General features: G+C 40.7%; 1 protein-coding gene across 8 annotated transcripts in view; it reads right to left on the reverse strand.

Moving 5' to 3' along the window:
- MCF2L2 (MCF.2 cell line derived transforming sequence-like 2) overlaps window positions 1-15,468 on the reverse strand; it is a 240,526-nt gene that overhangs the window by 12,547 nt on the left and 212,511 nt on the right. For 7 of the 8 annotated variants that reach the window (XM_070583232.1, XM_070583235.1, XM_070583233.1 and 4 more), the window contains 3 exons: window positions 12,984-13,199; window positions 11,985-12,077; window positions 11,734-11,812 (listed from right to left, as the gene is read on the reverse strand). In XM_070583232.1, the coding sequence (XP_070439333.1) occupies window positions 11,734-11,812; window positions 11,985-12,077; window positions 12,984-13,199 (388 nt within the window). Of the gene's footprint in view, window positions 1-6,730; window positions 6,770-11,733; window positions 11,813-11,984; window positions 12,078-12,983; window positions 13,200-15,468 lie in introns of all 8 variants that reach the window. The other variant, XM_070583237.1, reaches the window with a different exon arrangement.

The raw sequence follows: 15,468 nt of genomic DNA on the forward strand, positions 1-15,468 counted from the left end.
TTGGTGTCTGATGACCTTGAATTAGCAGGATAGAGGCAGAAGGAAAAAAAGAAAGGCATCTGGACAATCCACATCCTTATGTTCTGGGTGAAGGAGGAGTTATAACTCCATCAATTGGCTCATAGCTGCAAATTTGTAGATTGTGCCAATGTTGACCCTTCTGTCCACAAGCAAAGGGTCTTTTAAAGGTCTCTTTAAGGAGTTCTTGGCACATGGAAAAAGGAGTCAAATGCCTCAAGAACAAAACATACTTTACAACTAGATAAGTCTGATAGGCTCAATTTTCTAATAGTTCTTGATAATCTGAAGAGTCGCCTGTCAAATAAATAACCTATCAGGGAATTCTCAACACACATTTTACGCATCTGTAGGATCCCCCTGAAAGAGGGGTCCACTATCAGAGGTCTTCCTTCATTTGGGGCTTTTCAAAATAGAAAAGGAAGTGGATGTGACTTGATCAGAGACAGGATTAGGGGATAAAGCCAATATTTAGGAGATGAAAATCTGATTTATCTTTTCTTAAAAAGGTTTTTCAAAAGCCAATACAGAGTCTCCACAGAAAACAAAACCCAAAAGTTTCATACCTCCCAGAGATTCTGCTCCACCCCACAGACAGACAGGCCTTATCATGCAAAGAAAATTTAGGGACTATATAAACTCACGCCAGCCAAGATTTCCCTCAAGCCTCACTTTTTCTGGTCTGTACTAAGAAGAAAATAGGTCATTTTTAATTTTCCAAATACAAAATTTTATAACACATATACACCCTAACTGAGAATCACTGCCCTATTAACGGCATTGCTATTAACATTTGTTGACCAAGACGGAACATCCAATCTCTTAATTACATGACCATCTTCCTGCTAATTTGCCATTTCATGCTTATAAGCATCCAAGGGGCTAGAAGTCTGAAGAAGGAATCCACATTAGTTAGCTTTGCCCTGGAACAGGAAGGGTCTGTGTGCGTTTCCTCAATGACTTTTTATGCTCTGTAGGTGCTCAGTAAAAGTATTTTGAAATAAAATTGCTTCTGGAGGCCTTTTCTAAATAAATTATATGCCTGAACACTTCATGTCCCACTAAATTAATCACATAATAGTCCGAAACCAAAATCTCAAATATTAAATTCCCAAGATTTTGATTGTGGGCAGTGGAAAAAGCGTAAAGTAGAAGATGTTTTGGAAATTATTATCTTTAATTAAAATAGGCAAGGGAAAAAAAAGATGATAAAAACAGCACATTCAAAACCCCATAAACACATAATCTATGATATAATTAAAATATAAAATAGAAAAATGCTTCCACACTAGTTTTTCTTTTTGATCTCATACCCAATTCTGCCTACCAGAAAACTGACACACAGAGAAGTTAGAGCTGAAGTCTTGGGAGGAAATACCTGGATCAAGGGTTCCTAAGCCTTCCCAAGGAAACCTTGGAAAGGAGGTGAAATCTATAAATCCTGGATAGAGCAAGAAATAAGTGCCATCATCTCTTTCCCAAGCAGAGACATTCTGGCAATGCTCTTAACCATTTTCTTAAGAGGACAGCTTTCCCAAAAGGGGAGTCACTTCACAAGGCGAAACATTTGCTTTTCATTTTAATTCTGGCCTAATTAGATCTACACAAATGAATAGTAGGAAATAGATTTTATACCTTTCTTCTCACTCACATAGTTAAGGAAGGGCTGAGACTCAGGCAATGCCTTCCTCAGCCTCTAAGCAGCTGGTATCACTCATTGCCTCCATGCTCCGCTCTCTCATTGGATCCTACCTTTAATCCCATGTGTGCTGGGCACTGGGTCTTCCTTTCTACTGGTAGCTCTTTCCATATTTTCAATCCAGGGCTCAAATTCCACTTCATTGCCTTTGCTTTAGAGAGATGTACATGAACACTGAACCATCAGAAAGAATGGCGCATGCGTTCCTCCCTACAGCAGTTGGAGTGGTGCTGGCTCACCCCAGGTCCTCCTGGTCTAAAGTCTCAAGGACCTGCTTCATCCTGCTCCTTCACTTTAGTCGTAGACCCGCCCCGGCTCTGTGCACTGCATTCAATAAGGGGATGTTCAAGGGACACCACCTGCTGGATCACACAGTTAACATCTGTGTAATCACAGATGGAAAACACATCTGCTGTTAACTGGCTGCAGGTCTTAAAGTGGGAGAGGTGAGAAGGAGGAATCCCTTTTTAACCCCTTAAAATGTATTTCCTTCACTCACTATAGCTCCCTCCTTCCCTCTCCCCTGTCCTGAAATGCCAACTATTATAGTAACTCTTTTGAGTTAGATTAGCTCAACAAATAAACTCCTGCTAGGCACTGGAGGTCTGAGATGAGTAAGATGTGTCCTGAGCTAAACCTCATCACCCTCTGACTCCGCTTGCAGAGTAGTTTGCTAGCCTAATGTAATTATTCAATGAGTTCTTTTATTTGTTTATTCACTCAACATTTACTGAACACTTTTCCCAGCACCACACTCTTGTATAATATGAAGCCCGAGGGAAGCTAAAACTAATAAGACAACCTCCATGCCCTAGAGGAATTCCTGGTCTAGTGGGAGGAAAACTTAAACACATCATAAAATTATAGTACAGCACGTTAAATGCTGTAATAGAGTCCGCCATGGGAGCGTGGGTGCAGAGAAGAGGAAGAGGGACTCAGCTGTCTGCCACAGACCTCACCCCTTCCTGCCTCTATCATCTCTTTGTTTTAAGGCTCGGGGTGCCTCCACGAGGACCAGGCCAAATAAGCCTTGGAAAACTAAGTAGGCTCCTCTACCTGAACCAGATTGCAGTCTACAGATTCATTCAACAAGCATTTATCAGGTGCCTCCTGAGTGCCTTGGACAGGGAGAGGAATTACAGGACAGAAAGTTTCTAAGTAGGCAGGAATAGAGGTGGTAAGGAGCACCAGTGAGAACTTAACCATGAAAGAAGCGTGAGTGCATCTTCCTTCCAGACAAGGAGGGATGAAGAGAGGAAGAATGACAGTCAAGAGAGCTCTGAGTGGAGTGAGGAAAGCTTAACGTGTTAATATCAGTGGGTACGTTTGCCCACTCCACAAAGTAGGAGGCAGGCAGCCTGGTGGAAATATGATTAGAACCGGAGGTTCTTATATGAAAGCTCAAGAAAACAGCCAGAAGCAATGGCAATTAGGGGGATTTCAAAATGGTGGGTATTACCTCAACTGGCCACACAGCAAGCAAGCATTTAGGAAAAAGACTCTAGGCTGGCAGTGGGATCAGGGAGCTTATAGATATATTGCTTTAATTGGAAATCCCTTGTAATAAGCTAAGTGGTAAAAAAAAAAAAAAAAGACAATACAGGCAAACATGTAGAATTAATATGCACTATCTGTAATATTTGACACCCAAATCAGTACACACCTAGTACTTGCTTCAAACTGTAGATTCTCTGTCTGAAATTAAAAGAAGCATCAACGCTGTCAAATGTAAGCCAGTTTGAACTGATTTTACATATTGATTTTATACACACATGGAGAGAAAACTATAAAAATATATGGAAGTCTGTAGATCTTAGTCTTATTTTGCTAGTAATTCAGAAACCATTTCTGTGGTCCTGGCTCGCCGGGCCCTGGCGTCCTCTCCCCCTCTCCACCCATCCTGTTGCGTTCCCTGAGTTCTTGATTCTGGTCCATCCAAGTTTCCAGTTAGCTCCAGTAATACTGAATTAAGGAATAAACACTGTGCCCATTAAGTGCTCATTGTTTCCACCTGAACCCAAATTCTACGACTTGGTGAGGGAAAGACCAGTTGTTTCAGGGATAGTGATAAGAATCACATTCTTTGTTCAGGTGTTGACCCAGCTATGAGAATGACACCGGATGCCGACCTCCAGCAGCTCCCACCGCCTACACCAGCATACAGGCCACACTGCTCAGCCCAGCATTTGAGGCCCACCTCCCTCTCATCTCATTTCCTTCCACTCCACCCATGAACCTCTCAAGCTAGGCTCCCAATCATCACTGAACGTGCTCTCTTAGAGGCAGCTCAGTCGTTTTCAGGGGTTCCTGGGTCCTCCTTTTATTACCCACGTGACTGGCATGAGTTGCTCAGTCTCAGGGATGGGCCTGCAGCCTTGATTTCTGGTCTCATGCTCTGCCCTCTGCCAGGCCTGGGCTTTGCCTTGATCCCACCCCCCGCACTGCGCTGCCCCTACAAAGCTGCCTGCTGCCTGCTGCCAGCGCCCTTCCCCGGGGGCCTGATCTTTCCCCCAGTCTCCCTAGGCCTCCTGGTCACAGGGGTCAGGCCTCAAATGAGGAGGCTGTCCCAAACCACAGTGCCTGCTTCCCTCCTTGTCTTGTGCTGCTGTGTCCCATCCCTCGGGTTACGCTCTACTCTTCCCTGCCCAAGCCCTCTGAGTCTGTTACTCTCTCTGGGCACAAGGTCCCTTCCGCCCAGCTGTCTCCAGAGGCCCTGTCTCCACATCCCTCAGTGGCTGCCAGAGTCCTTCCTGTCACCTTTGAGACCCGTGTTCTGGAGTCCCTCTGTGCCTTGCCCAGAGTTATTGTGCTCAGCAACCCCAGGTTAAAGGTGGTGAAGAAATGAACTGAGGTGGTAATGTCGTATGTGCCAGAGCTTTGTAAAGTGCTAGACAGACGTAAAGTCCTGATATTCCTGATCTCGGAATCTTTGAGACCTCCTTCCCCTGGGAGCTGATGCCCCTGAGTCTGCGTTTGCTCCCTGGAGTCTCATCCTATCTCAGGAACCAGCCCAAGCCTCCGACTCCTGCTCCCTCGCACAGTGCCTGGAGGCCCCTCCGAATTCCTAGAGCCCTCGTTGTTGTCATCAGTCCCGGGGACATTTCATCAGAGTCCGCTTGGTGATTCAGGCTCAGGTGACCCAGTTCTGCTTCCAAAAAGTTGTGTGAAATTGACCCTCCATCTGCCTGTCTGACAACAGAAGGCACTGGAACGACCCTCTGGGCCTGTCTTTCAGTTCAGTAAGGTTTTTCTTTTTATGTAAACTACATGCTAGGTCTGGTTCTGCTTCTTATGTAGATTTTACCTTCCTGTCACAACCTAGGGAGCACAGTGCTAGGACTTGAAGAGGACTTGAGAAATGTGTTTCTGAATTGTTAACTAAATAAATATCATATCCTCATAACAAACGTGAGTATTTTTCCTGTGGGGCAGGGCAGGGAAGGGTGAGTCAGTTAAAGTCGTAGATTAAACTCAACGTTGTTAAGACATCAGTTCTTATTTTTTTTTTTAAAGATTGGTACCTGCACTAACATCTGTTGCCAATCTTCTTTTTTTTTCTTCTTCTCCCCAAAACCCATCAGTACATAGCTGTGTATTCTAGTTGTTAAGTCCTTCTGGCTCTGCTGTGTGGGACACCACCTCAGCATGGCTTGATGAGTGATGCGAGGTCCGTGCCCAGGATCCGAACTGGTAAAACCTTAGGACCCCAAAGCGGAGCACATGAACTTAGCCACTTGGCCATGGGGCTGGCCCAAGACATCAGTTCTTAACAAATAGAGCTATAGATTTTACACAATCCCAATCAAAATCTCAGCAAGCTTTTTTGGTAGAAATTGACAAGCTACATCTAAGATATACAAAGGATATAGACTAGCCAAAACAACTTTAAAAAGGAAGAAGAAAATCGGAGGACTCAAATGATCTTATTTTAAGTCTTATTATCAGCCACAGTAAGTCAAGATAGTAAGGTACTGATGTCAAGATAGACAAATAGATCAAGAGAACAGAATAGAACATCCAGAAATAGGTGCACTTATGTGAATAGTCAATTGGGGAAATGATAATGGAATAACTGGACATCAATAAGCAAAAAAATGAACTTTGATCCACACTTCACACCATATAGCAAAAAAGAAAAGAAAACCTCAAAACGGATCAGAGACCTAAAAAGGTAAAACTTAAACTATAAAACTTCCAGGAGAGAACATAGGAGAAAATCTTTGTGTCCTTTAGACAAAGATTTCCTAGGCACAACACCAAAAGTATGATCCATAAATTTTTTAAAATCGAATTTCATCACAATTAAAATCCTCTGAGGAGGGGTGGCCCCGTGGCCGAGTGGTTAAGTTTGCACGCTCCACTGCAGAGGCCCAGGGTTTCGCTGGTTTGGATCCTGGGTGCGGACATGGCACCACTCATCAGGCCATGTTGAGACGGCATCCCACATGCCACATCTAGAAGGACCCACAACTAAAATATACAACTATGTACTGGGGGGATTTGGGGAGAAAAAGCAAAAAAAAAAAAAGAAGAAGAATATTGGTAACAGTTGTTAGCTCAGGTGCCAATCTTTAAAAAAAAAATCCTCTGCTCTTCAAAAGTTACTCTTAAGAGAATGAAAAGATAAGCCACATACTGAAAGAAAATATTTGCAAAGCATATATCTAATAAAGTATATGTATCTAGGATATATGAAAAACACACAAACCTAAATAATAAGAAAACAATGAACAAAAGATTTGAACGTACACTTCACCAAAGAAGATATATGGATGGCAAAGATGCACACAAAAAGATGCCCTACTTTTAGTCACTAGGGAAAAGCAAATTAACACCTCAATGACATACTGCTACATACCCATTAGAAGGCTTAAAATTAAAAATACTGACAATACCAAGTGTTGATGAGGATGTGGAGCAAGTGGAACTCTCATACACTGCTGTGGGAATATAAGATGGTAATAACCACCTTGGAAAATAGTTTAGAAATTTCTTAAAAAGTTAAACACGTACCTGCCATATGGCCTAACCATTACACTCTTAGGTATTTACCTAGAAGAAATGAAAACATATGTCCACAAGAATACTTGTACTCAAATGTTCATAGTAGCATTATTCAAAACAGCCCAAAAGAGTGGGAAAAACCCAAATATTATTAACAGGTAAATGGATAAAGAAATTGGGGGATGTCTAAATAATGGAATATTGCAAGCAATTAAAAGGAATATACTATTGTTACACAAAGCAACATGAATGAATCTCAAAATAATTATGCTGAATGAAAGAAACCAGACCAAAAAAATTACATGCTGTATGATCCTCTTTATGGAATTCTAGAAAAATCAAACTAATCTATAATAACAGAAAGCTCAGTGATCACCTGGGGGGCAGCAGAGGGAGAGGGAAGGGCAAGATAAAGGTCATAAAAAGGAGCATGAGGAACCTTTTGGGGCTGATAGATGTGTTCATTACCTTGATTGTGGTGATGCTTTCATATGTGTGTACATAGGCCAAAACTTATCACATTGTACACTTTAAATATGTACAGTTTATTATGTGAATTATGCCTCAATCAACCTGTTTTAAAGATTTTATTTTCCTTTTCTTTTTCTCTCCAAAGCCCCCCAGTACATAGTTGTATATTCTTAGTTGTGAGTGTCTCTAGTTGTGGCATGTGGGATGCCGCCTCAGCACGACCTGATGAGCGGTGCCATGTCCACGCCCAGGATTCGAACCAGCAAAACCCTGGGCCGCCACAGTGGAGCACGTGAACTTAACCACTCAGCCATGGCACTGGCCCCCAACCTGTTTTAAAAATAGTAGTTTAAGGCCTCTGTCCAGAAACTTTAATAAGCTAAAATGCACATTACCAGGCACTAACCCTAGCTATCCTAATTCCATCATTCTAGTGGAGGACCCAGAAATCTGCATTTGTTACAAGTCCTTCAAGTAATTCTAATGCAGGTTGTCTCTAACCACCTTTTGTGAAACACTGGTCTAGGGAAGCTTATTGTGGATTTGCCTACCAAATATCTCACAGTTATGAGGATCAATTGAAAAAACAAATGTGAAAGGGTAAAGCCTACTCAAAGATGATTTTTAATTATTAAAAAAGAGTACAGTGAGTGACATCTGTGAAAATGGTACAGAAAAAAAAAAAAACCCTCCAAAAATTCTCTCCTCCACGAAAGCATGGAAAAAAACCTGGCTAAAATAGTCAGAAACAATATTTTAGAACACTGGAAATTAAACAAAGGCTTATAGTAATCAGGACATCATTTATTCAAGAAAAATGGCTGAATCTCAGTATGAACAGTGAGCTCTGTGGTGTTCTAATTGCCCTATTCCCATCCTACCCCTTCTCCTTGGTGGTAGCCTTGGAAACCAACAGCCTGTGAATCTGGAAATCTGGCAGCCATAGGACGGGGCAGAACAGGGTTGGAGCTCCTTCAAAGACTCATTCCCAGAGAACTGTCATTATTTGACTTGTCTTGGGGTTCTTTGGAATATCCTTCTTGAAAAGCTGTGTTTATTAGACCTGATCGAAAGCTTGCCCATTGTGAAAAGCCTTTTATCCAGGGGCATTTGTAGAAAATGACTAGAGGCAATTGTTTAACTTCTTAACTGCCTGAGGCATTGGATAACAGATAGGGCAAAAACAGGCTAATCATAAAGTTTAAAAGAAAAAGCTTGGGAATGAGATAGCAGGTTTGAAAAGCTCCAAACTATTCCTGGGAATCTAGAAGGTAATGTGCACATGTCCAGGGCTGTGTGCAGGCTCAGGAAAGATCTGAGAAGGCCTTATGCTCTCACCTCTGTCTGATTTTGAGGCTCTGCACAAACAGGAAGTGAAAGCTAAGGTGAAATTGTCCCCTGCCTGGCTGAGTGTTGAAGGTGTGCCCCAGTATCAACACAAAGCCCCTTGGCAAAGACTGGAGTATTAATTTATTTTAGGTGTTTAAGGAAATTTTTGCCCAGTCATTAACTGAGCAGAGACTTCAGTGGCCACACATGACAATGAATACAGACTTTACAGAATCAGCTCAGAAAAGTAACTAAATAAACAAACAACAACAAAAACAACAAACGCTAACAACAATGAACACTGGAGATGAAGAAGTATCTGATTTTCAGAATAGCCACATTATATTATTTAAAATGTCCAGTTTTCAACAGAGACAAGAAAATATGGCCCAAAGGCAGAAAAAAAGAAAGCAGTCAATAGAAACTGTCCCCAAGGAAGCTAAGATATTGAACTTCCTAGACCAAGACTTTGTGTTCAAAGAGTTAAAGGAAATTGTATATAAAGAACAAAAGAAAAGTAAAACAACTTTCATAGAGAGAATATAAATAAAGAGAGAGAAATTATATTTAAAAAGGGCCAAATGGAAATTCTGGGTTGAAAAGTATGATAACTGACATAAAAAAAATTCACTAGAGTGGCTCAATACCAGATTGGAGCAGGCAGAAGAAATAAATCTGAGAACTTAGATATAGGTCAGTTGAAAATATCCAGTTTGAGGAAGAGAAAAGACAAGAATGAAAAAAAGAATGAACAGAGCCTTAAAGACCTATAGGACATCATCAAGCACACCAACACATCCATAATTGGAGTCCTAGAAGGTGAAAGAAACAAAGGGTCTGAAGGAATAGTTAAAGAAATAATGACCAAAGAAATAATGACTTAAGGAAAAAAATGACCAAAGACTTCCGAAATTTGATGAAAAACACTAATCTACAAATTCAAGATGATCTACAAACTCCAAGAAATACAAACTCAAAGAGATCTACACCTAGACATATCATAATCAAACTGTCAAAAACAAAGAAAGAATATGGAAAGCAGTAAGAGAAAAGCAACTTGTCACAAACAAGGACTCTTCAATAAGATTAATAGCTGATTTCTTATCAGAAACAATAGAGGCCACAAAACAGTGGGATGAACTATTCAAAGTGCTTAAAGAGAAAGACTGCCAACCAACAATTCTATGTCTATGGCCAACTGATTCTTGACAAGGTTTAGTTCAGGCTGCTGTAACAAAGTACCATAGACTGGGTGGTTTACAAACAACAGAAATTTATTTCTCACAGTTCTGGAGGCTGGAAGTCTGAGACTAGGGTGTCAGCACAGTCGAGTTCTGGTGAGAACCCTCTTCTGGGTTGCAGATTGCTGACTTATTGTATCCTCACGTAGCAGAGAGCAGAGACAGAAAACAAGCTCTCTTGTGGCACTTATAAAGACACTAATTCCTTTCATGAGGGCTGCACCCTCATGACCTCATCTACTCCTAATTACTGCCCAAAGGCTTCACTTCCTAATGTCATTACATTGAGGGGTAAAGTTTCAACATATGGATTTTGGGGGAACACAAACATTGTTACAGCACTTGAGTCCTTAACAAGTGCCAAGACCATTCAGTGGAGGGAAAGAACAGTCTTTTCAACCAATGGCTTAGGAACAACGGGATATTCACAGGCAAAAGAGTAAATTTAAATACCTAATTCACTCTGTATACAAAAAGTAACTCAAAATAGATCAAAGACATAAATATAAGAGTTAAGACTAAATTCTTAGATGAAAGCACAGATGTAAATCTTCATGACCTTGGATTAGGCCATGGTTTCTTAGCTATGACACCAAAACATAAGCAACCAAAGAAAAAGTAGACAAATTAGACTTCATGAAAATTAAAAACTTTTGTGCTTCAAAAGATATCATCAGGAAAGTGAAAAGACAACCCACAGATGGGAAAAATATTTGCAAATCATATACCTGAGAAGAGTCTCGTATCCAGAATACACAAATAATTTTTAACAACTCAAAGAGACAAATAACCTAATTAAAAATGGGCAAAGGAGTTGAAGAGACAACTCTTCAAAGAAAATATACAAATGACCAATAAGCACATGAAAAGATGCTCAGCTTCACTAGCATTAGAGAAATGCAAACCAAAATCACAATAAACTACTACTTCACACCCACTAGGATAGCTATAATAAAAACAGGATATTAACAAGTGTTGATGAAGAAGAGAAGACAATGGAACCCTCATACATTGCTGGTGTGAATGAGAAATGGTACCACTACTTTGGAAAACAATTTGGAAATTCTTCACAAAGTCAACACAGAATTACCATATGGCTCAGCAATTATATCTCTCTCTCAGAGAATTGGAAACATAGGTTCACACAAAAACTTGTACACAAGTTTCCACAGCAGCATTATTCACAATATCTAAAAAGTGAAAAGAACCCAAATATCCATCAACAGATGAATGGATAAACAAATATGGTATATCCATACAGTGCCCTATTACTCAGCCATGAAAAGCGATGGGGTACTGATACATGCTACAACATGAATGGACACTGAAAAAATTATGCTCAGTGAAAGGAATTAGACAGAAAGTGCCACATTTTACATGATTCCATTTATACAAAATGTCCAGAATAAGAAAATCCATAGACAGAAAGTAGATTAGTGGTTGCCAGGGGCTGGAGGGGGAGGGAGAAGGCAGGGAATGATTGCTAATGGGTACAGAGTTTTTTGGGGGAGAGGGTGATGAAAATATTCCGGAATTAGTTAGTGGTGATGGTTGCATAATCTTGTGAATAGACTAAAACCCTGTGAATTGTACACTTTAAGAGAGTGAATTTTATGGAATATTAATTATATCTCAACCTAAAAAAAGTAGTACAGCTTCTGAAAGTAAACCTGGCCATTTAAATCTCCATTAACATTTTCTTGGATGGCTTTGGGATTTTGGATTGAAAAAGTTGATCTTGGCAATTAGGTAAATGGGGGAAACACAACTAAAAGCAACACACCCACACACAACGACAAAAAAACCCACACAATCTAAAGCAAGTGCAGGTGCTTCCAAGTCATGTGAAAATGTGGCTACAGTATTTTCCTGGCAAACCATTTTCTTTAACAATATCCCCAATCTGCACACCCACCACAAAGCTGGAAACAGTATAATTCTCCAGACTAAAGTCAGCAGGGGTAACCCTACCTTTAATATTGTTTTGTTGTTCCATCAATAATTTGCTTATTTCTGAAAACCAACAATCTCTGATTTCTTTTGAAGCTGCCTGCAATTACAAGAAAGAAAATACTATGAGTATCAGATCACCTGGAGTATTAATTGCGCAGGTGTTTCATTCTCTGGGTGGCCAATACAATAAAGGCAGAAACATTCGTCAAGTTGTGGGAATGCACCAGGAAAAGGGTAGAGGACAGCTATGTGGGAGGCCTGAGATTTACCTGCAGGATATATTTCTCAAGTCCATTTCGGTTGGCAATTTCAAACTTTCTGTTGCTCCCTCTTCCGAGTTGGCGAATTGAAATTGTCAGCAACTATTGTAAAGAAAGAAGAGAAATGTCCTCTACCATCATTTTCTGATTTTAAAACCATCCCTGTCAGCCACTCTCTTCTTTTCTACCTTTGATAGCTCTCTTCTTCCACCTTCCTTCCAAGTGTTTTGCTGTCCTCTGTTAATGGTCCCAAGCAGCATAAAACATAGCCCAGGACAGGGTCATCTGTCCTGTCTGTTTCAGAGGACTACACAGACTGTATCTTTCCACATGTAGAGCTGTAGCCCTCAAACTTTAGGGGAAGAGATCTTCGTTCCCTCAACACCATGTATTTCACAAGTCTCTACATAACAGTAGCTGAATAAGCATCCATCAAGAAACATAAATAACGAAGGCTACTATGAATATATTAACAACTTTAATCACAAGAGCACAAGTGTGCGTGTATGTGTGTGTGTATGTGTTTCTCATCACTAGCTATGAAATATTTCCTGTACAGGCAAGAGACAATGCTTGATGTGGACATGGGTTCCTAGACCCGCTGAGTCAGGATGCTGCCTACATTTGTATGCAAAGATGGGTGGTTGAGAAGGGCAAGCCGAAGATGAAATCCAGCCCATGCTCTAATCACCAAGTCTTTCACTCCTTTGGCTGGAGGTAAGAGGGCACTTTTTCTAATTAGTTGGTCCAAACAGGTTTCCATACGGTTCCTTTTCTCTGCCTGGCACAAAGGCACCTCTGTGCCAGTCCGGGCCCTGTCTAGTGACTGATTACCAGCCCTGGTTCTGAAGTCAGACAGGCCTGGGTGTAGATTCTAGCTCAGCTGTGTGGCATTTGGCAAGTTAACCCACCTCTCTAAGCTTCAGTTTCCTTCTCTGTAGAATAAAGCTAACAATATTTCTCTCCATAGGGGTGTGCTGACTCCCAGGTGCAATAGGACCCCTTTACCTGCATAGACTTCTTAAAGATGTAATGAGGAGACAGGCCCTGGTCACTGGGCTCCATTCGTATCTTACAGAACACTATTCCCCTTTCAAATAGATAGATTTGCCTCTGGCTGGGCTTAAATCGAATAAAATCCTTCATCTTATAACGATCCTTGTGAACTGTCCAGACGTTGAAGGAGCCATGCCTCAACAGCTTGCCCAGTTTTCCAATATCATCCTTTTGGAAACACAGACACACAAAAACAAGCTGTTAAATTACTTCACAGGGAAAGAACTCTTAGGGGTCTGTCTTCAAATCATGAAGCACGCGTATCTGAATTTTTCAATCTTAAAAGTGCCATTCACATTTAAGGGCTAATCTGTCACTAAAGCAAAATTACAATTTTGTGAGTTTCACTGAGCATGGCACCATTCAGTTGTGTAAGGAAAGAGTTCAGCTGCGTAAGGTAATAAACATAAAGCATGTTAGAAATACTTGAACTAAAGATACTGGTACTCTGATATTTTTGTCTTGTAACTAATGTTAGAAGCAGAATTCTATTTCTTCTTCTTTGTTTTTGATACACGACAGTCTACTTAAAAAGGGCAAGAAATTGACATTTTAGTTATGTTTAGGAGAGAGAGAATTTTTGTTGCATTATGGACCTATGATAATCCATGTGTTCCATCTGTGTCCTACCATCTGCTTCAGGTCTATGAGAACATGAGATTTGTTCTGAAAGGAGAAAGCTTAGTATAACCTAATCTTCATGACATCATGTAATGGAAATGGTATTTACATTCAACTCTGCAGTTTTCAGAATGAGTGGACAGTGCAAAGATAATCCCAAATGACAAAATGTTTTAAAAGTCTACCTGGCTCTAGGGCACAGCCTATGATGCCTCTCTCTCCACCAGGCAGCCCACCTTTCTCATACATCTGGTTGAAAGTCCAAATGAGGTGACCCTGTCTCCTCTGAGCTCACTCCAAAGGGTGGTGGAGTGAGATGAGCTAGGAACACTGTATTTTATCTGGTGTTTTCAAAAAATTAGATCATTTAAAGCAAAGAATCAAGAATTTATTTCCCTGAATCAAAACACCAGAAGGAGAAAGTTATTTGAACATGACCAGGACAGAGAAATTTCCCTGAGTTAATGTCTAGCTGAGATAAAGCCCTATGATTTCTGAGAGTTAACACTAGAAATATGCACATTATTTATAATTGATTGGGTGTTTTTATAATTTATTGTTTCTATAGAACAGAATGTGAATATCTTTTTTAAAATAATTAACCATCCTTCTGAAATTCTAAAATAAAAATCTCAAGACCACTATGCTCTCGTCATTTCTGTGGTGCTCGTGGAACATTTTCTGTGCTATTTTCTCTTTCTGCTTTGTAAAGTTTACATGTGTAAACCATGGTGAGTGAGACCCTCATTAGGAATAAAGGCTTTCTCTCCTAACAGCATGATTTTCCTGGTCTAGGTTGCACAGCCTCAGCTTAATCAAGTTCCAAGACGGATGGATGATGGGTCCATGAGGACCCTTGAGAAGTTTTTCACTCTATCCACATCCTTCCAGGAGGCACTGAAACATAACCACTCCAGCCCTCAGTGATTGCTGTCTCCCTTAAACACATTCGATTTGTACTCTATAGACAAAAATAGTGCAGGAAATACGTTTTAGTTAAGGCAATAGGCAAAAATAGGTGCTTAGTATTTGCCACACGAACAACTTTAATTGGTAGTTTCTATTGTGAAATGTATTTATACTCCACCTCATTTCAAAAATTTGATACATCTTTTGAAAATATATACATTATAGGCAGACAGAAAACAACCAAGGAAATTAGGGTGAAGAAAAAAATAGAGATTAAAAAAAGGGTAAGACAAAGAGGTTGTACAGGAAATCCATACAATAAAGCCATGTAAATGTGTTACAGGCTGGCCTCTGACCTTCTAGGAGGCACTGCAGAAGGAAGCATGGTGACTTATCTGACTCATTATGTCCAAGGACGTACCCAAACCAGTTGCTCAGGAAAAGCGTGGCAATTCCCATTAATAAGATGTGAGAGAAATTTCTCCCATGGCTCCTCATAAAGGGTCCCTGAGTCAAAAACCAAGCACAACCTCGAACACATCCCAGAATAGACAGATGAACAGATTTCAGGCAAAGCTATTTCTAAGAACATATTTGGCGAACGTGGAGGCATCACTTCACAGGCACAGCTATAAAAGCATCTAAAAGCGGTCCGAATGCCAGGGGAGTGGGGAACAAGTCCAGGTGTACACTCTCTAACAACCTAGAGAGGGCTTGGGGATGTTAGCTAAGGCATCTGCCAAGGCCACAGGCTGTAGGGGAAACAGCCCTGTCCACGGGCCTGCTGAAGAGGCAATCTTAGGCAGCGATGTTTTTGTTCTTTATCATCTCTGCACTTTCCTCCTCACCCTACTCGCAGCCATAGCTGTTTGCACCTTGGGTGGCAATTGACCAAAGGATGTGAATC

Source organism: Equus przewalskii, chromosome 18 (assembly GCF_037783145.1).
Source record: "Equus przewalskii isolate Varuska chromosome 18, EquPr2, whole genome shotgun sequence".
In the NCBI taxonomy this organism is placed as follows: Eukaryota; Metazoa; Chordata; class Mammalia; order Perissodactyla; family Equidae; genus Equus; species Equus przewalskii.